At 40.4% G+C, this 23,840-nt stretch overlaps 1 protein-coding gene across 1 annotated transcript; it reads left to right on the top strand.

The window, feature by feature from the left end:
- Positions 1 to 646: 646 nt before the first annotated feature.
- Positions 647 to 22,311, top strand: MLIP (muscular LMNA interacting protein; the record flags this gene model as incomplete). The annotated part of the gene is made up of 9 exons (XM_015826118.1): positions 647 to 887; positions 1,329 to 2,891; positions 6,083 to 6,154; positions 8,910 to 8,975; positions 10,717 to 10,800; positions 10,892 to 10,951; positions 15,463 to 15,507; positions 19,134 to 19,178; positions 22,186 to 22,311. Coding segments are annotated over exons 1-9 (2,286 nt in total), but the record flags the coding sequence as incomplete, so codon positions are not given.
- Positions 22,312 to 23,840: the final 1,529 nt, after the last annotated feature.

Here is a 23,840-nt window from a genome sequence, read left to right as displayed (position 1 = left end):
CCCCTTGGTTTTGGTTTCTGAAATGTTCCACGTTCTCTTCTGCCTAGCTGCATCTGTTCCTGATTTCTGCACTGTCCTGGATATTGAATGAATTATTTCTTCCAGTTTTGTCTTTTGTGTCATTTGAAAGGGACCAGAAACGGAGTGTATCTGAACACCCTGTCCTCTGCGCCTGTGAAACAGGGTAGAGCGGGTAAAAATTGAATGCATATTCCTTCAATAACTAATCCCCTCAGTTCCCCACACATACTGTACATATTTTATTTCTCTGATATTTCTTATTTGTCCCAATCATGTTTTCTGTAGGAATTTTTAATTCATTGTGCAAGGAGAGAAGCATAGCAGCACATAATACTAAGCCATCTCTCTCTCCTCTGTCTCCTCTCTCTCTCTCTCTCCCTTCCTTCCTTCCTTCCTTCCTTCCTTCCTTCCTTCCTTCCTTCCTTCCTTCCTTCCTTCCTTCCTTCCTTCCTTCCTTCCTTTCCTCTCTCCCTTCCTCCCTTCATTCCTTCCTTCAGAATGAAGTAATTACTGAAACAAAGGAAGTGGAGAAGTCATTTGCCATAGGAAGGGGAAACAAGGGAACTGGTAAAGCTGCCAGCTGCCCCAACGATAAGCACAAACTTTTCAATCTGCAAGAAGACAAGGCAAAGGGAGGAAAAATGGATGGGAAGGATCTTTTCAAAGCTGAGTTTGTTCTCATCACCGACTCAGATGAAGATACAAAGGCTATTTTGGGCAACGGCTACGGACATGAAAGTTCCGAGGGCTTAGCTGTGTTCCATGTGTCCAGTGGTGATGAGTGCAAAGGACAGGGGAATGTGCCACAGATGCAACAACACACTGACCTTTCCTGCAGTTCAGCCAGTCCACACAAACCCTCTCAGGTAATGCCCAGGGTCATTGTTGAGATGGGAGGTTATGCAAATTGAATACATAATATTTTTCCATTTCCGTACTTCAGGAAAGGAAGCATTCTGACCCATGAGTAGCTCACGCAGACTCACATATACACATAAACATGGGGGGGGGGAGGGAGAGGGAGAGGGAGGGCCTTTTCGGTTCGCTTCTTAGAGTTGTTTTCATTGTAAATGCTTTCTTATTTTTGCAAAGTTATGATACAATTGTGCAACAGCTGTGGGAAACAGATAATTTCTTTTATGCTAATAAAAATGGACGTGAATAGTTTAAAATTAAATACCAGACCTTTAACATCTCACCCTGCTTTTTAATACTGCAAATTAAGACAGCCAGTCTCCTGGTTAAAGAGCTCAGCAGATATTACAGATTTGATTCTAATCTTTCTCCTTTTTCTTTTCCCCCTCCAGTTAACTTCTCCTCTGTCTGCTTCTGATCACCTTTCCCATAAATCACCTGCTGCTCCCTTACTTTCTCCAACTAATCTGAAAGTAGAACACGGACTGGCCGTTCCAGGCCACCAGGCTTCTTCTCACCAAGAATCTCATAGCCAGTGGCGGTCTGCAAATGGATCCTGCATCCACCAGACATCCACCTATTTCCAGTCTGCTACGTCTTCCAGTTTGCCTTCCTCCATACCGAAAATACTCCCTTCCTCATTTGAAAGCCTCGCAGATCATGCTCAATTATCCCACAATGTTCAGGTTCACAAACCCGAAAAGGAATCCACCTCTTTTCCACGGCCATTAAGCAAGGATTCCTGTCCTCCCTCACAGATTCTCACTTCAGCGGATGTTCCTCCGGGCTCGTCCCCTCAGGCCTATTCTCCTCTTCCTCCCAAGAAACTGGCCCCTTGGCCCCAGGTTCCCGTTCATATTACAACACACGTCTTATCACCAAGTCCCACCCAACTGCCACCTTCTCCACACGGATCCTCCTCAAATATATATGATGCAAACAGCTCCTGTAGCCAAATGCCCTTAAGTGGCAACCCGCCAGTGTCTAGAGTTAAATCTCCTCTTCCAACTAGACTTTCTCTTTTGACTGCTATTCTGAAGTCAGGGTCTTCTCCAAAAAGGCCATTTTCTCCCGCGTCTTGTCCTGCCACTTTTTCTCCCAGTTCTTTCGATTCTTCAACTCTGGCAATTGAGCAGAAATTTAAAACTACCCCTCCCACTCCCAAGAAAGCTGCTTCACAGTTTTCTATCTTCAGGTCAGATTCCCCATACCAAGATGAAGGTCACTCTTCAGGGCTTTCTAGCACGCCAAGGGACAGGATGGTCTCCTCAAAGTCCAGTCCTACCCTTCAAACTTGGTCTCCGTCCCCTGAAAGGACGCTTGATTCCGGGACATGTTCCCCTGACAAACTGCGTCCTTTGTCACCCACAATTTCATCCTACAAGAAAACAGTTGTCTCCCCTCTGTTAAAACCCAAACTGACCAGTTTTTCCTTACCTCCCCATGTTTTGAGGCAAAGGGTCCTCAAAACACGAGAGCCTGAGAAGTCTACAAAAGTACGCACCTGCTCTCCCACTTTCACTGCCAAGTCCCATCCAACCCCAACCCTTGCAGTCAACCAAAGGGCCACAGTTTCTCCCACAGCACAAAAACTGTCTTACTCTGCAGCTCCTGTGCATTCTAGTAATCAGCCTAAAGAACATTTGCTACGTGTCTCTGCGAAGGACCGAGGTACGAATTTGTCAACTCATTGGCCTTCTTATCACCAAGATTCACCGTCATCTGCTCCTCCAAGCTGTAACATCAACTCCCCTTTGCTTCAGACAAACGCATCCCCTCTTCATTCAAACTTCAGAACTTGCCTGCCCTGCTCAAGACACAAGTCCCCAGTGATCACGCCACCCAGATCCCTGGCCAGAAAGCATTCTCCTTGCCCACAGTTGTCAAGATCAAGGGAGACTAGCTCACCGCTGTCCTTTTCCTTGCCTTCTGATTGTGAGAATAAGACTCCTCAGGTATTCTATCTAGTGGCTTCTTTCTATTCCTCTAATCCTTTTCCCATTTCTGTTCCAGAAAAATGGCACCCAAAGAAAAGAAAATTGTAAATGTAGACATCATTGCATTTGTAATGTTTTCGCATCTGAGAAAACAGTGGAAATGTGATAGTGAAACATTTCTCAAGCACGGATATAAACATATAACCAAAATGATTTCATCATATTTTTAGTGTGTGTGTATGTGGGGGGGGGGGAGAAATCATCTATGCTAAAAAGATTTATGGTAATCTGGATATGTATGTATCTCTGTATTTGTAAACCTTAAATTCCACATCTGATTTTCCAGATTTCCAAATTAACTCTTTTTACATGTTTGCAGCCAGAGATATTATCTTTTAGCATGCTTGTAAAGTTTCAGAATAATTAAATTTTATAAACAGGCGAGTTACAGGTAGTCCTCGACTTACAACAGTTCATTTAGTGACTGTTCAAAGTTATAGTGGCACCGGAAAAAGTGACTTAGGACCATTTTTCACACTTGTGACTGTTGCAGAATCCCTGTGGTCACATGCTTTAGATTCAGATGTAAATGTGAAATGTAAATTGACAGCTGACTCACATTTATGATGGTTGCAGTGTCCCAGGATCACGTGATCACCTTTTACAACCTTCTGACAAATAAGTCAGTGGGGAAGCCAGATTCACTTAATAACCGTGTCACTAATTTAAGAACTGCAGTGATTCACTTAGCAAATGTAGTGAGAAAAGTTGTAAAATGGGGCAAAACTCACTTGACAAATTTCTCACTTAACAAAATAAATTTTGGGCTCAGTTGTGGTCGTAAGTTGAGGACTACCTGTATATAGAGAGTATTTCTCTTTCTTTCTCTGTTAATATTTTATTCATGAGACTCTGACAAGTCAGTCTGTGTTCATCAGTTAAAGAAAGAGCTAAGGGGGTTGTACTGGTTTAATTCATGTAAATATGCTGCACCCTCATGTTCTGGAAATGGTCTTTTGATTGTTGCCTCATGTAGCACTGAGGTTCAAGTTTGCGGTAAAGGGGGGGGCTGGTTGGAAGATCCTCTTAATCAAAAACAATGATTGCTGCTGGTAGGAATTAACTTTGATTTGTGGAAATGCTTAAAATTAACTTCAGTTAACTTCAGAAAAGGCTTAAAATTAACTTCAATCTGTTACTGATTATAAATATTTACATATAAAATCAGATCTTCATATAAATCATAGCATATGCTAGTTTGTAATAAATCACTGCTAATAATTGCATCCTATTCGTGCATTCATCCCTATCTTTAAAGGGTTGTTTTACCTTATTTTTGATCCAAATTTGCAGATACAAATGTCTCTTTCATCCACACAAACAACCCATCTCCCCTTTTTGGATAGCTCTCTCAAAAGCCACTTCAGAAATCCCTTTACTGCAATGAAGTGATTTGGCATTGACTGCTATTCCATTCCAGTATCTATTCTGCAGGTGGTTAAAGCTTCCGTTGATAAGGATGCTCAACAACATTTTTAAAGTTTTAAAGCTTATCCTGAAGGCTAAAAGAGAGGGGTCTGTGGCAAGATGTTCCATAGTTTGGGTAATGTGCCAGAAAAGGCTCTTCTACTCGATCCCACCAGCCGAAATTCCTTGGCTGATGGGATCCACAGTAGGATCTAATCTTCTCCAGCTCCATACTTAGCTCATTGTCATCGCAACAGTGAAATGTCATGGTTTGGGAGAGTGGTAATAATAATACTGCCTCTTGCTGTGCATTGAACTCTTGTCTGTAAGTAATACTGCAGTACTTCTGTGACAGTAGACATAATACTGTAAATGTGGTGTGTCAATGGTATGGTTCTACTAATATACTGTACATGTAGAAGAAGAAGAAAGAAAGGGGTCCCTGCAGATTTTACTCCGCTAGTTATAAACAACTATAGGGGGCAGTGCTTATCTCCATTTCAAGGGCCATTAAGCCAGCACTGTCTGAAGAGGTTTCCATGGTGACGTGGCCACCATGACATTACAGAGAGCTGTTTCCTCTCCACTGAAGCGGTACCTGTTTATCTACTTGCATTTGTATGCTTTCAAATGGCTAGGTGGGCAGGAGCTAGGCAAAGATGGAAGCTCTCCCATCATATTTGCAGCTTATACATGCAGAATTCCTAATTAAATCCCAGCTTTCCAACTTTATTGAAAGGGGCCCTGCAGAGTCAAAATTCTTATTCAGGGGTTAGGATGAAATGTAAGCTGGGAAGAATAATGTAAAGCAAATGCAGTTTAGTGCTGATTTTAATGCTGACAAATGACTGTACAAGGGAGATCCGTGAGCTGCCAAATCCACTTTGTCTGGTAAGACTTACTAACATTTGGTTCTGATAACTAAACTTCTTGTCATGCTGGGGAGACAAAATGGGGGATAGCAAGGAAAGCGAGAACGAGAATAATGATGATTGACGAGAAATTAAATTTGCATTTCAGTGCTTTACAATATGCCAGAAACAATTGAAAAGGAAGGGAGGCCCTAACTAAGGAAAGCGGGGACCACAGGAAAACATGTATGTAATTTGTTACAATAGCTTTGCAGAACACCATATTAGTTGTTAAGAAGAGCATAGAAGCTTATTAAAGGGTGGCCAAAAAATTCCCGCTTTTTCTGAGGGCTGAATTAAGAGTGAAATTATTCCAGGCAGTTTCTGAAATATTTTGATTGATTAATATTTTGTATTGTCTAATAAATGGAATAGTGGAAGAGCTAACAACAAGGCAAAAAGTTGTTCCTTCACTGAATATCCTTTCCTTCTCAGTTTGGATATTGTACTGTTACTTGGGTAACAAGTTTGAGATTCACACGAAGATAGTTTAAGGAAAATTACTCCATAAAGGTGATCATCCATCTCTTTTCAAAGAGGTCTCAGTGAGCTTGTAACTGAATATGTCACCTCTATGGACAGAAAGAAAAATGTCTCTGTGTTGACTAAAATATATGAATACATATCCAACCTCTGGAATAAATTATGATGGGAACCCTGTGATATAAATTATGGCATTAAGATGGACATGCAATACTTTAAAAAGGCAGAAGATCATTTTAATGTGTAACTTTTTTTCTCCTTTATACTAAGACAGCATTCATGTTGAAGTCTTAAAGGAATTAATTTTAATACTACCACAACTTTCCTGTTTCTGATTATGATTTACAGTCATACAAGATCAATGCAAGCTACAAGACACTTGCAGCCATCCCAACAAACACACTGCTTCTAGAACAGAAGGTTAGTTGGGCGCTCAAAGGTATGTGCTGGTATTAATATTAATTTTAAAATTAAGGCCAGAAGGAGATAACTGTGGTAAAACTGTTTGCTGGTCTTTGAAGCAGCAGAAAAGCATTTTCTGCCCAGATTGCTGAGTCCTATTCAGCCACAACACTGATGGTTACTTCTCTCCTTCCTCTTTTAATGTGAGACAAGTTAAAGAAAGCAATTGGTGTCTATGGAGATTGTCAATCATCCAGGTCATGGTTGTCCCAAAGATGCTTTTTCCAAGGGCAACTGGCCTTTCTTGAGAGGAGTGGAGGGATTCGGGTGACTCTGAGGATACAGATAAACCCCCAAGTGGCCTCGACTACTCTCAGAGAACTAATGGCTTACTAAGGACCAGATAACTGCAAAGAATATAAATCGTTCCATTCCCCACCAGTCAACTAGAACTGAAGAAGCTTCTTAGGTGAGAAGCAAAACATTTTCAATGAAAAAAAAACAAGGAAATCCAATTGTCTTTCGGGAAAAAGCATCTTTGGAAAGCAATTGGTGGTTTGCCCTGCCTTAGTTTCTCTTCCACCAATCATCACCTACCAGTGTGAAAGCAACCACTGATCACTCTCCCTAACATGGGAAGGGAAGGAGAATAGGCAGATGCTTCAAACAATACGATGAGCCACCAGCCAAGTTGCCTATGGCTTCTTAGTCTAGCTATTTCTGCAAGAGGGCTGAACCTGTACCTAAAAATAGCCTGTCTGGCAGATCACAGGGACGGAAGAGGGGTAAAGTGAGAAGCAGAAGGTGCCATTGATGACAAACAACTGGAAACACATGGGCAAAATGACCGACACATCCCTCTCCCACAATAAAAGGAATAAAAGAAATCCTGCAACCAAACGTGACAAACATCAACAACGTGAGCTGGTAGAATTCCTCTGTCTTTCTCAGTTTGAAGGAACCTTACAGGCAGCAGAAGGCTTTCTAAAAGGCATTAAAACTTTATTCTACAGGTCTAGTACTTTTCAAACACTGCTAAGCCCATGTTTATATGGCACCTTGCAAAAGATTGACCCAGCACCTTGGAAAACACTGATCAGTCACTACGCAGGGATGCAATAAATAAATAATAACAATTAATCCCTCCACAGAAGCCAGGTCTGGGATTTTCCCTGTGGCCCAACCCAAAGGAATCATGGAGGCTGTTCCCAACTTGAAGGGGCATATCTGCAACAGCCATAAGCGGTCATTAGAATCTCGGATAAATTCATCCCTGATCACACTGATAAAACATGCTAGATCATATCCATGGCAATTAGAAAGGAAAAACTAGAAGGGTTAAATACAATTTATGCCTCTATTAAATGCCTCTGCTTTAGTTGTGACCTCGGGAATGAGACCGAGGCAGAGACTACAACAGAAGAAATGGTTATTGGCACATATTTGTGTTGAAGTAGTGATGATGAGCTTTCACAGTGAGCTGAAGTTTAGTATAGAAAGCCTTTTTCAAACGTCAGATTGTAGGCTGATCGATACCGTAGCAAATCAAGCCTTCAAATGGGCAAAGCAGCAAGCAAAATGCAGCTCAACAATCACATATAAATAAAGCTCTTATTTTGGTTGTAGCTATAAAATCAGATGGATATTTAGCAGCCAAGAAACCATAATACTGCACTAACAAGGCTGATCTAGCAAGTCACCCATTATGAAAAACGTACTGCTGTTTTAGGCAGTGCTAGAGGACACCATAGTTTGACTTAGCGTGTGGCATCCCCATTGTGTTTGCCTAAAATGTAGTTCATTGATCTTGTATTATGCATGGAACCAGCCACTGCAATTTGCAAAACATGATTTACAGCTTAATATATTAAGCATAAACCATAGTTCAACAAGCTTAATATAAAGTGTGAATTCATTAATTCATTAATTAACTTATTTTCATTGTGAGTTACACAATGACAATAAAGGTAGTCTATTCTACTATGTGACAAATAGTGTCCAAAGGAATCAGGAATTTGGTTGCCAGAATGGCATTTGTTGAGTATTCCTTAGACAAAAGCAATATTAGGCGATTCCAAGGTTCTCAAATGTTGTGGTTACAGAATCATAAGTTGCTGTAGGTTTTAGAAAATGGTGCAACTTAATGACCATGGACGGTCCAGGTGCACTGCTTGAGGAACAGGTGGTAGCCATGGCCAGGAGACCCTTGGCACATGTTGTGCACCAGTTGGGCCTGTTTCTAGATCAGGAGGCACTTCATGGTTACCTAGTTCTTAGACATCTCTTCTTTGAAAAATTACAAGGTGTTTTACATGGGCCTGTCCTTGAAGAGCACTTGGAAACTTCAGATGGTCTAGACCAGGGGACTTCAAACCTGGCCCTTTTATGACTTGTGGACTTCAACTCCCAGAATTCCTCAGCCAGCATGCCCACAAGTCATAAAAGGGCCAAGTATGAAGACCCCTGGTCTAGAACGTGTCATCACTTGTACATTGCATCATAACTTTTTTTAACACCCATGGAACTCCCTTGGCTCCCATAGATATATGTGTGTGTTCATAAATCAGATGCTTAACCAACAAAATGAGTTGGACATGAGCTTATTTTAATTATTTAGTTTTATGCTGTTGTTTATGCATATATGTTTATAATGCTTGGATAGTCGACTAGGATATGATATAAATTACTTTAGCAGAGATTATATAAGTGCATTGTTATTGTTATTCTTGTCTTATCTTGTCTTAATCTCAGAATAATATGAATTAATCCATAGGCACTCGATGAACAAATCAAAACAGAGCTAGATGCTGAGGACAGAACTTTGGATACACATTCAGAGGTGACAATTAATTTCTCTGTGTTTAATTCCTTCTTATTTGATTCATTTCATTTTGGTCATATTGCTTTATCATCTAATTTCCATAATCAGAATTGAATAGGGAAATAATTGCTTCAGGCTGCACCCTGCTATGGATGTCATGGAGGTGATAACACACTGGGCTGTGTAATGCTTTCGACCTGAAAGTGAAAAAGTGCTTCAGAGAATGGATTAGTATTTTCATAGCAACTTGTGCAATGAAAGCAAGTGTGCAGTCCTAAGAAAAGACGCCTCCACCCCTCAACCTTCCGCCAAATCCTATAGGACTCCTTTTGTTTCACGGTGAGCTCATATGAGCACTGAAGCACCATTTGGCCTTTGAAGTGAAAGCACTGCACAGCTGTAGAAACACACAATAAATAATCTGCTTGGGTAGGAGGAGGAAGAGGAGAGTCCAAAATCAGGTTTAATTGGTTGCATCTTTTCCAATGGATACATTTTATTAAAAGGCATAAGCTTTAGTGAGCTCCAGCTGTCTTCATTAACTGCATGGATTAGCTAAAATGATGTAGGGTTTAAATTGGGATGAACTGGAGTGGGGAGGGGAAGACAAGATGCTTATGCAGATGCTGGCTGCATATGTGACCGATTGCAAGTACCTGATCAATAAGCAATTGTAATGTGTTAAAACCCATTGTGGTTGTTGGGACCTTCTGAGATGGTCTAAAATCTCTTTGTTGTACATCAGTTCAGTAACATCTTGCTCAAGTGTGCTGCTAAAATGGATTTGATTCAAAGCAGCTATTTGAAATCTGGAATGGAGTCATGATCTCAATGATATGGGGTTCATTGGGGAGCAATGGACTGTGCAAACTACCAAATACTTAATAGGATGAAATGCAGAAAGCACACCAACAAGGAATCTCCTGGCTTTTGTTTTTCTTGATGGAAAACTCATATGGAAAGTTGGAGAAAACAACAACAACAACAACAAAAGCATTTAGCTGGGGAAAAAGTTGCAGTAAGAAACTAAGTCTGCAGCTTTCGAAGTGCTACACGGCACCACCCAGTCTTTAAGTTTGAGAAAGGGGACCATCCAGACAAGAATGCCAAGGAGATTTCCAAAGTACCAGGAGCAAAAACTCTGATGGCCACTAAGCAAAAAGCAACAGAGAGACCAAAATTCTATGTGCCACCTGGTGGTCATCCAACGTTGTGCAACGCAGATCTAATAGCTGCACAAAGTGGAGCTCATCTCAGTACAGGTAGTGCTTGACTTACAACCATTTGTTGAACGACGATTTAAAGTTATAACAACACTGAAGAAAGGGACTCAGGACCATTTTTTTCCACTCTTACGAACGTTGCAGCATCCCCATGGCCATGTGATCAGAATTAGGATGCTTGGCAATCGGCTCCTATTTACAACGGTTGCGGTGTCCCGGGATCACCTTTTGTGACCTTCTCACAAGGAAAGTCCGAATGGGGGAGTTGGACTCATTTCACAACCGTGTTACTAACTTAACAAAGGCAGCGATTCACTTAACAACTGTGGCATGAAAGGTCGTAAAATGGGGCAAAACACACTTAACAACTACCTTGCTTAGCAATGGAAATCTGGGGTTCAGTTATGGTCGTACGTCAAGGACTCCCTGTAGCTGCTGCAGCAGGTCCCATGAGGCGGAGGCGGTGCTAATAGATGTTTAATCTCTGGAGTTGAGAATCGGAGAAAATTATTTTCTCTTTCTGACAAATCCCACAGATGTGCTCGCCTGCCCAACTCAGGCAACAAACGGAAGAACTTTGCGCTGCTATTGATGAAGCCTTGCAAGAGCCTTTGGCCAGGGTAGGCTAACCTCTAAAGCCACTTGCTTGCTTGGGTGCTTCCTTTCACGCTCTTTAATTGAGCACCTTTTCTTCTCAATCCATTCCTACAGCGCCGGTGTAATTCCTCTCCAAGTTCCCTGAAGAACATACTCGATTCAAGTACAGGCAAAGTAAGTGAATAAGAATGCTAATGAAAATCTACACCCCCCCCCCCCGCAAATGTCTCCATAGTATTTTTTTGTTGCTGTTGTTGAAACAGGGCTGTGAACGTGACTGTTCAAATTAAGTAGTAAAAAGGGAGATGTACATCCTAGTTTCCCAACATTCCCCCTGCTGTTGTTTTGATGCTGCGTACATCCGCATACAACTTGCCCATATGAAGTCTATCTCCCCTACAGATACAGATACAAAATACAGTGGTAACTTACATTCCAGGCAGTCAGGCAATAACATGAGTTGTGGGTTATCTAGTCAGAGCATCATCACCATGCTGCATGTATGTGTGTCTATTTTGTATGTGTGGCTTCTGGATACTTGGTTTAACCCTGCTGCATCAGGAATGAAGGCCTAAGAACTTCATGATGGTGGCGCTGTTGTCCCAAAATGGGTCCTAGCCTGGCGCCAAAGCCAATATAGACCATCAGACACAAGGAATAGCTTTCCCAGTTTCTTTTATTGGAGTACTCCAGTAAAAGGGTCTCAGCCTCAAAGGAGCCAAGACCTCGAACAATGCACAAGCACAATTTTTACACAGTTATGATTAAGGAAGTTAATACCCTAAGAATCACACATGTTTCTTTTGATTGGATTCTTCTACTTTGCCCTCCTTCTTCATACATGTTTATGTTAATAAGTTTTCTTATCAAAAGAGGTGGGTCTTTTACTATTATAATAGGTTAGAGTAGGCATGTCAAACTCACGACGTCACGTGACATCGCGCGACGTATCAGAGCTTTTTCGCCATTGCCAGCAATGGGGTGGGCGCAGCTCCGGTATGATGAAACCGGCCCGTGGGCGGGCAGTTTGACCCCTGGGTTAGAGGTTACCAAAGTTTATATATCTATATGCCTTAGCTAGCATCCTTCTAGCAACTTTCTTGTTGCTAGGCAGTAGTGTCCCACCATTTGTTACACTCATCGCAGCTGCAACTTTCTGTGTCAGCAATTTTTTAACAAACTTTCCTAGTTCCAACCTGAGTCCTTCAGTGCCATCCCAGCGAGGTTGAGAAAAGGTGGGCAGTCATAGAATAGATAGTGGATAAATCCCATTGAAACTCAAATATTGCAAAGACTAAAGAAAACCACACAGAGTTTCCTCCAGTGTGAACCTTACTCAGTGGTTACGCCAGTTCCCTAATCTTTCATTTTGCTCACTCTAATAACATAGAACAGTATTTTATTTTTAAAAAAAAATAATATAATTTTCACTGAAGAATTTTTTTAAAAGATAAAAACAATACAAAATTAGAAAAGCAGAAAACAAGGAAGAACGGCGAGTAATAAAACAGAAAGAGAAAAAAGATGATAAGGAAGCATCTTCTGATCTTTTTGACAAGAGGTCTAAATCAATTTATATTTAACGCTAAGGTTACATGCACTGCAGACAGTTTGAAAGAAATTGAATCATTTACATGAAAATAGTAGATGATGGTCTATGTCTCAAGTCGAAGGATGTAACTGGCCCTATAGAATCTTTCTTCATCACCAAAAGCATCTGGATTTGAAGTGATTTGCACGGGAAATTCTGCATGAGATCCTCCTCTTGACCCATGATTTGTAGTGAAGGATTCTGTAGGGAATCTTAATTCTCCTTGATTTATATTGAGGCATCTCCTCTTTTTGCTTGGTGGAGCAATCTCACCTAGAGAACATGGTGATGATCCAGATGCAGAGGTTTGGCTATTTGGGTGCAGAGGTATGTCCCTGACATGCAAGGGTAGAATCTCCTTTAATGAATTGGTGGTCATTATCCAATTGGTTATGATAATAGTTGGTAAACTCAATTTGCTATCATCAACGTCCTATATTGAGTTCATTAGCTCCTCCTGAGAAGGCATAGTAAGTGGTGCATTGAGCCAAACTTCCTCCTTCAGCCTGATGGATCCCCCCCCAAGAATATTATGTGCATAATGTTATCAGAAACCTTCCTGGATGTACCCTCCCGTTACACCTTGGCAAGCTTCCCAGGAGTCAGGAGTGGCAGGCACAGATATTTTAAAATACTCCAGTTGGCATGATCCCAAAGCTCTGTAGAAAAAGCTTAAGAGCATTTGGGGTAATACGAGTTGTTGAAACAACAGCACAAGCCTCTTAAAGCCTTGGCAGTGTGGGAGCCTTGTTGTCTCCGTCAATTCTGTCAGTGTGGTTTTACACCGAAGTAACTAGGGCAAATTTCAGCATGGGCCTTTTCTTTGACTATTTATGTGGATCATAAATCAGGTAGTCCTTGACTATTTATGTGGATCATAAGTCAGGTAGTCCTTGACTTACAACAGCTCATTTACTGACCATCCAAAGTTACAACAGCCCTGAAAAAGGGTGACTTATGGCCATTTTTCACAGTTGCGACCTTTGCAGCATCCCATAGTGATGTAATCAAAATTCAGATGCTTGGCGACTGGTTCATATTTATGACGGTTGCAGTGCCCCTCCCGGGGTCATGTGATCCCATTTTGCAACCTTCCGACAAGCAAAGTCAATGGGGAAGCCAGATTCACTTAACAACCGTGTTGCTAACTTGACAACTGCAGGCAAGAAAGGTCGTAAAACGGGGCAAAACTCACTTAACAAATGTCTAACTTAGCAGCAAGAATTTGGGGCTCAGTTGTGGTCATAAGTCAAGGACTACTTGTATAATATGATTTTTTTTTCAGTTTCTAGTACTTATGTTTCAAATGATCCTTCAGTGCTAAGCTCTGAATTGTCCTGATCACAGTTTTGTATTTCACTGTGTATGTGTGTGTGTGTGTGTGTGTGTGTCTTCTCCCCTGTACAGGTAATCCTCGACCTATACTATAATTGAGCCCAAACTTTCTGCTATTAAGTGAGACATTTGTTGAGTGAATTTTGCCCCATTTTACAACCTTTCTTGCCTCAGTTGTTAAGTGAATCACTGCAGTTGATAAGTTAGTAACCCAAGCTGCTAAATGAAACGGGCTTCCCCATTGGCTTTGCTTGTCAGAAGGTCGGAAAAGGTGATCACATGACCCTGGAATATGGCAACTGTCATAAATACTGTAACATGCTGGTTACCAACCATCTGAATGTAATTCAGATGACCATGGGGATGCTTCAAGGGTCATAAGTGTGAAAAATGGTTATAAGTCATTTTGTTCAGTGCCGTTGTAACTTTGAACGGTTGCTAGACGAACTGTTGCAACTCAAGGACTACTTGCATTGGCATTCTCACCACCTTCCTTTACAAAGCCAGGGAATCCTCCTTCTACTAGCCTTTTTATTTCTTCTAGCTTTTTATCAGCCTCTGACAGCTGATCAATATGTAGATTGTGTGGGCCATAAGCAGGTGATTATTTTGCAACTAAGGACATTTCTGTGTTCAGCTCTAATAGGTTGGAATTCAGTTCATCAGCCTCAGATTCCATTCTGACTGCTTCTCTGGCTTTGTCTATTACAGTTAAATCCTTATCAGAGGATGAGACCTTGTCAGAATCACAGTCAAATAAGATATGGTACTTATCAATTGTTGATTTAAGAGGCAGGGTAGGCTTACATGCCTTTTTTGTTTTGTTTTGTTTTTTGTAACTCGGAAAGTCCTGTTTTTCTGAGGTTTATTTTCTTTCAGTTGTTCAGAGGTTTTTCTATAACGAGTTTTGGTGCAGCCCTTTTTAGCTAGTTGCCTTTGTCTCATTACTATTCTTACCTCCTCCGGATATGTTGGCGTTTTGGGTCCCTTGCATTCTTAGTAAAACTCATAAAACTTTAAAAACAATATAACAGCCAGATGAGGATAAGAGAAAAGGATAGGCTTGTTCAAGCACAGTGTATTCTTGCATGTCTCTGATTCAATGCACAGCTTCCTTGATAATGATAACGATAACGATAATGATAATGATAACAACAACAATGTTGGAAGGGACCTTGGAGGTCATCTAGTCCAACCCCCTGCTCAGGCAGGAAACCCTATACTATTTCAGACAAATGGCTGTCCAGTCTCTTCTTAAAAACTTCCAGTGTTGGAGCATTCACAGCTTCTGGAGGCAAGTTGTTCCACTGATTAATTGTTCTATCAGGAAGTTTCTCCTTACTTCTAGGTTGCTTCTCTCCTTGCTTAGTTTCCATCCGTTGCTTCTTGTCCTGCCTTCAGGTGCTTTGGAGAATAGCTTGACTCCCTCTTCTTTGTGGCATCCCCTGAGATATTGGAACACTGCTATCATGTCACCCCTCATCTTTCTCTTCATTAGACTAGACATAGCCAATTCCAGCAACCATTCCTTTGTTTTAGCCTCCAGTCTCCTAATCATCTTTGTTGCTCTTCTCTGTACTCTTTCTAGAGTCTCGACATCTTTTTTACTGTCTTTTTTACTGTCTTTTACTTACTGTCTTTGCTGTTGGGTGGGAATGGAAAACATATTCCAGCAGTGCCCAAATATAACAATTCAGCAAAAAAAGTTTTCTGCACAATGCCAAACTGCTCTAACATGATGTGGTTGGATTCCTTGCAGATGTCTACTGCTCCACAGAGGCCAGCTGGTCGGGAAACCAAATATGTAAGTATCTTCATAATATGGTCTTCACATCTGTTTTTAATAGCAGGACGCCACATTTGAGAGGACTTCTGAGCAAGTATAGAGAACTCTCTGCCTCCAATATTTGAATAATTAGTCTCCAAAACACTGTGGTTTAGGCCGAGACCTTTTAGAGCTGAGAATAGCATTGTTTTCTCTTTCTCTTTTCATTCTGAATCAAGCACTGATCAAAGCATCTTGTGATTTGGTTAGAAGCAAGGATGCTGCATTCAAATTGACATTGTGAGTTAGGATTGCAATATTTTTTGCATCTATTGGATTTGATGACAGAAATCCATCTCTGAGGAATGAAGAACGTGCACATTTTGGAAAGCATTTGTATTTTATTGATCTCTATCCCAGCAGCTGGCATCATAAATTTCCATGGAGGAGACATGTTCAAAGAAAGTTGGATTTTCTTCCACTTAATTTTAATAAAGATAAATAAAAGGATAGTAAGTGCAATTTCCCCTTGTATCAATAACAAACTGCTGAAAAACAAGGTGGAAAAAAATCAATATAAATAAATAAAGGTTTTTAATTTCTCTTTGATGTACTTTGTATTAGGCGTTAGTAAAGAATTTCATTAGGGTGTCCACAAAAACCTAGAACCAGAGCTGCAAAAATACCAGCAAAGACATACAGAAAACTCAATTTGCTGTCGTCCTAGAAGTTGTCATGGTTCCAATAGATGAGACCAGTAGAAATAAGAACTCTGAGGCATTTGCTTTCCTCAAAGAACAATTTTAATGGCTACATAATATCAGCACAAACAAAGGTGAAACCAAGACTGAAAGTCCCCCACCAAAAGGTTACAAAGTAAAAGTTGAACTCCCCACCCCTAAGTGTGTCATAAATCACAATCCCCAATTAACACCTTTGGCGGGCTCTCTAACGGTAGCTCCAGCCCGCCAAACACTTAAGCTGCTTGACCTTGGTTCCCACAAGAAAGTTATTGTTATGACTAAACTAGAAGAATGCATCTCCCCCCTCCCATTGCTGTGGCAACCGAAAAACGAAGAAAGATGGCTGCAATCCACAGTGTTTGAAGGTTTGACAGAAGCGTTGTCTGAAGTTTTGCATCACAGACCCAGTAATGCTCATTTTATATTAAAGCTTTGTATAGAAAGTTTACTTAGTAAGTGATTGATAGGTAGGAGCTAAGAGAAACTCTAGGAAGAAGCCATTTATGATAATGCCGTCTCCTGTAGTCATCAGGAGCCAATGTGAGTAACAAGAAAGTGAAGAGAAAAGAATGTAGAATGTCATAACGACTATAGTATTGATTAAATGTCATCAAATCAATATCAACTCTTACCAACTTTTTCCAGGATGACATAATGATGATAAACATTCTCAAATCCATCTTTAGTTCATACTTCTGCCCAATATGATTAATATTCATCTGTGTCCCTATGCTTATTTCCAAGAAATATACCGTAATTAATCAATGGTCTAGCAAGATAGTTTTATTGGAGAAAGATACAGAGCTATTGATTCCTTTGTCATCTAGCTAAGCACTCGAGTGCTTATGGTGAGGTGAGTTAAAACAGAAAATCATATCTCCTGTAGGTTTTTCTATTGAATGACCACTCTTTTGTGATTGTTCAAAATTATAACAGCACTTAACAAGGAGATTTATGACTGGTCCTCACAACCGTGACCATTGCAGCATCCATGTGGTTACATAATTGCAATTTGGGCAATCATGGTGTGCAATTGCAATGGTTGCAGTGTATCACAATCACAAGACTGCCATTTGCAAACTTTGCTGCTGGCTTCTGACAAGCAAAGTCAGGGAAGAATGCAAATGATGATCTTGCAACATTGTGCTTAATAACCATGCAGGATTCACTTAATGATGACAACTGGAACTGCTACAACTGTCATTGTGAGTTGGTGGGGTCATGTGATGTCACATTTTATGACCAGGTCACTTAGAAGTGGAGTTGCCAGTCCCAATTACCACTGTTAAGCGAAGACTATATTTCAAGATAGGATAATGTTCCATGATTAGGTAACATGAGAAAATTCAGCATACTCAGGTTATTAATTTTATAACAAGACTTCTTATTCATATCTTTACACCAAATGTGATTTGCACCACTCTTCAAGCAGTGGGCACTCTCAAAATAGAGGGACTTATGTTGTAAAATGAACCTCATAGTCATTTATAATTGATTTTTCTGATGGACAGCTCCAAAGAGCAACAATGAACAGCTGATTTGTTTTTTTTCTGTATTGCTTAGTCAATAAAAGAGAGAACAGAGAAATAACAAATTTTCGTCTGCTTATGTTATGCTGGTCCCCTATAATCAGTTATCGGCATAGAAGTGATTATTCTGTCACTCTGCTGAAATATTGTCACTATCATTGTGCAAGACATACACAATTGTAGATTATTTGATTATAAATATGGGGGACTTCCAGTTTTGCACGGTAGCGACTGGTCACGGGCTTGCGGATTCTCCGCACCCCCACGGCTAATTTCATCCTGCCTGGGGACCCTAAATGGGTCTAAGTCGCCCCAGAAAGGTGATGAAGAAAGAAGGGTGCTCCAGCGACTCTGGAACAGCAGCGGCCATTCTGTTTGACTTGGGGAAAGCCTTCTAACCCGACAGGAGAAAGGCTGGCCGTATTGCATCGACCAGCCCAAGCTACTAGCAACTGAAGTCCAAAAGCACTAACCAGCACAACTGTGAACAGCGTGCTTGAAACTGGGTGAAGAATTCGATCTTCTCTTTTCTATTTTACATTTAATTTCCTGGAAAAGATCCCCAAGAAGCAAAATACCTCCAAAAGGGAAGGAGGGGGATTTCCGCCTCACCCTTATACTAATGGAAGTGGCAAATTAATCTTTTTATGGAGGATCAAAATATATGGAAGTGAAATAAATATAAAACCTGAAACTTAAAACTTAAATCTGGATAAATCTAAAATTGTTTGAATGGTTAAGACTCCCATTCTAAAGATAATTGTTCATTTTGGAAATTGTAAAACAAATAGTCGCTGACACCTAGTGGCAGATGAAGACTATGACAGCTATGATACTTTAATATAAGACTTGGCAAAATCTGGGAAAAACTAATCTGTGTTTGTGACTTTCAAAGCTTTAACAACAAAGAACAACAAAGAAAAGACAATAAATCTGGGCTGTAGACAAAGAGAGAATTATATTTTTTTATTATAAATATGAACGTTTCTATCAAATAGGTCTCATCTCTGGTATGTCTACAATCTAAAGGCGTTGCAGTGAATACTTTAGATTATTAGTGGGCATACTTTTTCTTTTTAGCATATTTTCCTCTTTGCTTACATCTGAAGTGGTTCTACAATATGGTGATGATTTTTGTTTGTTTATATTAAAATAGGAAAGAAAGAACATCTGGCCCCTCAGTTCATTTTCTGCTTGAAAGTCATCCTGTTTGGAGTGTTTTTCTCAAGACAAAAAAAATGCTCAAACCAAGTCAAAACAAAATGAAAATACAAAGATGGGCACAGAAATGTATACTAATGAATCTTCTCTTCTTATGTAATATAAGTAATTCTCCCTGATATAAATGGAAGATTCTTTTTGTTGAGCTAATATTGTAAATATTTTGTTCCAGGCCAATCTCTATTTAACGGCTCCTGCAGTGACTGAGACACAAAAGGTACGTTTCTGGATGTCTCCTTTCCTCTTCAGAATATTAATTAGATCGACTGACCGTGAATCACATTCTCAGACTCCATGTGATTTGAATAAAAATTCCACATAAATACAAAACTGTGAGTGACACAGCAACAAAGATGTAGCATCAAAGCAGGCAGGAAGAATTATGATTTTGAAAAAGTTCTGGGGACTTATTTCCCTTAACATCATAACTGCCTTAAGAAAGAATGCTCCAAGTCAAGAGGAATTGAAATAATTTAGCTCTGCTAGAAACTATATGTCTGGCTATATGCGTAGGGTCATCCCTAATTAAGAAGAGACTGGACAGCCACTTGTCCAGAATGGTATAGGATCTTCTACTTGAGCAGGGGGGGTTGAACTAGAAGACCTCCAAGGTCCCTTCCAGCTCTGTTATTCTGTATTATCCTCAGTTATGTGAAGCTCTCAATTTTTAATGTGTGCTAAGGCTTCAAAATCTAAGGGACTGGTTTGGACAAAACTCAGCAGCACTTTTTCGTGCGGCTGCTGATAAAAACAGGATCGCCAACATGATCGCCAACGTCCGATAACGGATATGGCACAAGAAGAAGAAGCTAAGAATTGTACTAGTTTGGCTCCAATAGAGCACTGCACTCTTCAGACATTTTTGTGCTGAAATCCAATTCCAGTTCTCTCCCTCACACCCCAAAACTCACATATACACATACATGTTGTGGGAAGTCAGTCCCCCCTAGAGAAGGAAATATTAAAGAGGCAGAAAAGCATGCCCAGTTTTTTCTTAATATCCTCAAGTCTCCCTCTCCCAAGCAGAAACCAGCTCTGTAGAAATGCAGATGTAAATGATCCAGGAAAGTTGGAGGCCCCCAGCTAGAAGCTTAGGAAGACAAAGACACCTAAAATCTACATACCCCACCCAAACTCTAAGACAGGACATAATAGGATTAACCCACAGATGCCAAAGGGGCACACTCAGACTCAGGTCAAATTACATGTCACAGGAAATACAAAGCCTCAAACAGGAACAAGAAACAACCTCAAGAGCCCCAGAGGGTATAAAAACCCACTCCCTACATGTGCTCTCTCTTTTCTTCCAGAGCCATCTTTCTGTTCTGGCTCTCTTTTTCAATATACTGCAACCTTCTTTCTAAAGCAGTCACCATGTTGTTTATTCCCGGCTTGGATTGAACCATGATGAAGACTTTTCCTTCAACAATGTTCTGTACTGTATATCTTGAATAACTCTTTTGATGGAAAAGAAAGGGATGACTTGTGATACTCATTAACAATATTTAGCAGATCAATCCTAAGTATGGCAGTGCAGTGAACTTGGGGCATCACCATTTGCTATCTTGGGGTGGGCAACCTATGGCACTAGGGCCACATTGGATATTTTTAATACCGCAAGATCCAATCTGAATCAGTCACCGTGACCAAAGGCTTATTTTTCCAAGCTTTCGGGCTCATGTGGAGCCCATCATCAGAGAACTTCTCTGTCTCCAGAATATCTGATGATGGGCTCCAGCGTGCAACTAAAAGCTTGGAAGACTAAACCTCTGGTCACCATGATCGACTCAGATTGGATCCTGCAACATTATCCTGGGACATGTACACCTCCCTTCCTTCGCTTTTTCTCACTCTTGACCACCCCTGCCTCCCAATCATGATCGGTTATGATAGCTATGGTAAGAAAGAAACAAAAACTCTAGCAGAAGCCCTAACATTTCTATATTACAAACGAAACAAAACTCACATAGGTGTGATGAGGCTTCATTCTCATGGTAGAGTTTAATCTCCTTAAAAACTAAATTATGGCTTTTGGAAACAAAATCCATTTGTCCTCCACTTTATCATGCTGTCTATTTTTACTCTCCTCTGTTGCAAGACTGGATGATATTTTGAGGTATAGATAAGAGCACTCGTGGGGGTAGGGAGAGGTTCCAGGCACTTCTGTTGATATAAACAGTCACAAAAGAAGAAGAAACCTTTCAAAAAGACTGGAAGTCTTGTATGGATGTTTTGCTAAAAGAAGAAAAGACAGAACTGATTTATTTTTTTGAATTTGGGGATTAGAAAGAGCTAAAGAGGGAGAGGGAAAGAGCAAGATGGCAAATACTTGATAGAAAGAAGGACAGAGGTCAAAATTATGTTGTCTTTCTTTTTTCACTTCTTTTGTTTCCTACCTTTACTTTTTTTCATGTTTCATTTCATCTTTCATACTTTTATTATATTGTACAAGTCTAATTAGAGAGATAGAAGATCTCATGTTTCAGGAAATATTCTGTATTCTCTTATCTTTCCCATAAATTAATAGTTCTGACCTAGCCTCTTTTTGATGCCCAGGCCATCAGTGGTAGCCCCCTGCATGATGCATGGAAGCACAATTATAGCTATTACATATTTCATTTTACTTTATTTATTCATTAGATGTATATCCCGCCTTTCCTCCAGGAGCTGAAGGAGGCATACCTCCAACAACCCTGTGAGGTAGGTCTGGCTAAGAATAGCAATGAGCTAAAAGTAAGTCATGCAGTAGGTTTTCATGGTTGAGGGTGGACTTGAACTTGGCTCTCCCTAGTCAAAGCCCAGTCAGTTAACCATTATGCTATAGTGAAACTTCTCAGGGATAATGTGCTTTGTTTTAAGTACCAGCATAGAAGGATGATCCATCTGATTTACATAGGAAGAATGAATAGTTTGGGGATTCCCATGATCTGAACCAGTGATAAAAAATGCAAAAAGCAGAAGCAGTTCTGGCTAGTGTTTTCAGTTTTTGGCATGTGCTCTCAAAAATCTGGATTAGAACTTCTTGCTTGGTAGATCAAACTCTCTGTACTATATACTGTCTCTGTTAAAGTTGGCACAGATATATATTTTATACAGCCTTTTGTCTCTACTGTGTATTAGAAACATTCATCTATGCTTTGTCATTGGTTCAAACATTATACATTTGCCATTCCGGTGTATGACTTATTTAATATTTCTATATTGTGTTCTTTCTTCACTACTAGACAAAGCCTGGGGTAATCCGACCAACAACTGTAAAAGCAAAAATAATGATAAAAGAAGAAGAGCCTGTCCAGCCAAACCCCTTCAGGAAGTATTTGGAAGAAAGAAGTGATCTTCAGACTGAACAGGTAGAGTTTCCTCCTTCCTTTCCTAATTCTGCATTCCTCCTCAGGGTTTTCTTTCTACATGGGCCTTCACAGAGGAGTTGGTCTAGGGCAGGGGTAGGCAACCTTGGCTCTTTTATGACTCGTGGACTTCAACTCCCAGAATTCCTGAGCCAGCCTGGCTCAGGAATTCTGGGAGTTGAAGTCCACGAGTCATAAAAGAGCCAAGGTTGCCTACCCCTGCCCTAGAGCTTCTCTTGGTGGGCATTTAATAGAGGTGCAAATAACATAATTGCATAGGTGTTATTTTATCTTCATGTTTTGTTCTTCTTGGATTCTTTGCAGAGTTCACTTGTTTTGCACTGCACCTGCCTAGTTCTCACAGCAACACTATCAGTGCACGATGTAATGAAGGGTTTTGTTTATCAGCTGGCTTATTTTAGAGCCCTGTCCTGATTTGGGGCGTGAGGGAGTGTTTGTCCCAAGGTCATCCAGGCAGCTTTGGAGCCTTAGGGAGGACTAGCATATGACTGTCCCCATTCCTACTTCAGCAGCTGACTCTCTGAATAACCTATGAGCAAGATTTCTTTAAAAGAAAAGAAATTGAAAACACATGGCACAAGATAGTCCTCTTTCTGTTCTGTGGCTGCCCATTTCCTACTCCCCAGCATCCTCTAGTAAGGATGAGGTCTATGTGAGCAGAAAACAAATGGTTTCCTTCTTTCTCTGACCAATCCAGAGGTCCTCTGACTATTTGGACTGGCTTTCTGAAAGATCAGCAGGCTCTGCCTCCAGATTCTGTGATAATCATTTCTCAGAATAGCCAAACTTTCACAGGGTTATTATCTGAATAATATGCAAAGATATTCACATAGGTTTAGGGTTAGGGTCAGATATAAGTGCAATAAGTAAACTTAAAAAGTAAATCCAGCAGTGTTGTTACATAGAGGACTGAACCAAATGTTCTTTTCAAAAGGTATCAATCCACACCTGGTATATTAAATGCCTTTGGATGCTAGTGCAGGGCTTAACAAGATAACACTATCCACAACAATACTCATAGTCAAACACAAATACTTTTATAGTTTGTTCTAGTCAAAGTTACATAAAATGCAATGGGACTTTAAATAATGATGATGATGATGATGATGATGATGATTTAAGCTTTCATTCACTTCTCTATCATATGCATAAAGTGTCCTGGAAAGCTGATGAAATAAGTAATTGCTGTCCTCACTAAAATGTTCAGAATTGCTGTTTGAGATAGGCTTAATCTCACAAGGCCAGCTTAGTCCCACTGAATCAGTGTGTTTAAAAACTCTGATTTGTGCTGCTCTCAGGATGAATGAAAAGGACGCCAAGATATTAAACCTTTGCCTGTCAGAGATTTGTTGAGCCCCTCCTTCTCAAAGGAGAACTTCTCTGCTCCTAGGTTTCAACCACTGTAGAGATTTAGCAGCTTTAGAAACTTGTCTCCCTCTCACAAGCACTACTGGGGGTCGATTGACAGCTCTCCTAAAAACACGAAATGGCACATTTTGGCTTCTCTGTCT

The sequence above is a fragment of the Protobothrops mucrosquamatus genome, unplaced genomic scaffold, assembly GCF_001527695.2.
Source record: "Protobothrops mucrosquamatus isolate PMUCROS unplaced genomic scaffold, P.Mucros_1.0 scaffold2966, whole genome shotgun sequence".
NCBI classification, from domain to species: domain Eukaryota; kingdom Metazoa; phylum Chordata; class Lepidosauria; order Squamata; family Viperidae; genus Protobothrops; species Protobothrops mucrosquamatus.
The sequence above is the reverse complement of the archived record's forward strand: the minus strand, read 5'-3'. Positions and strand labels throughout refer to the sequence as shown.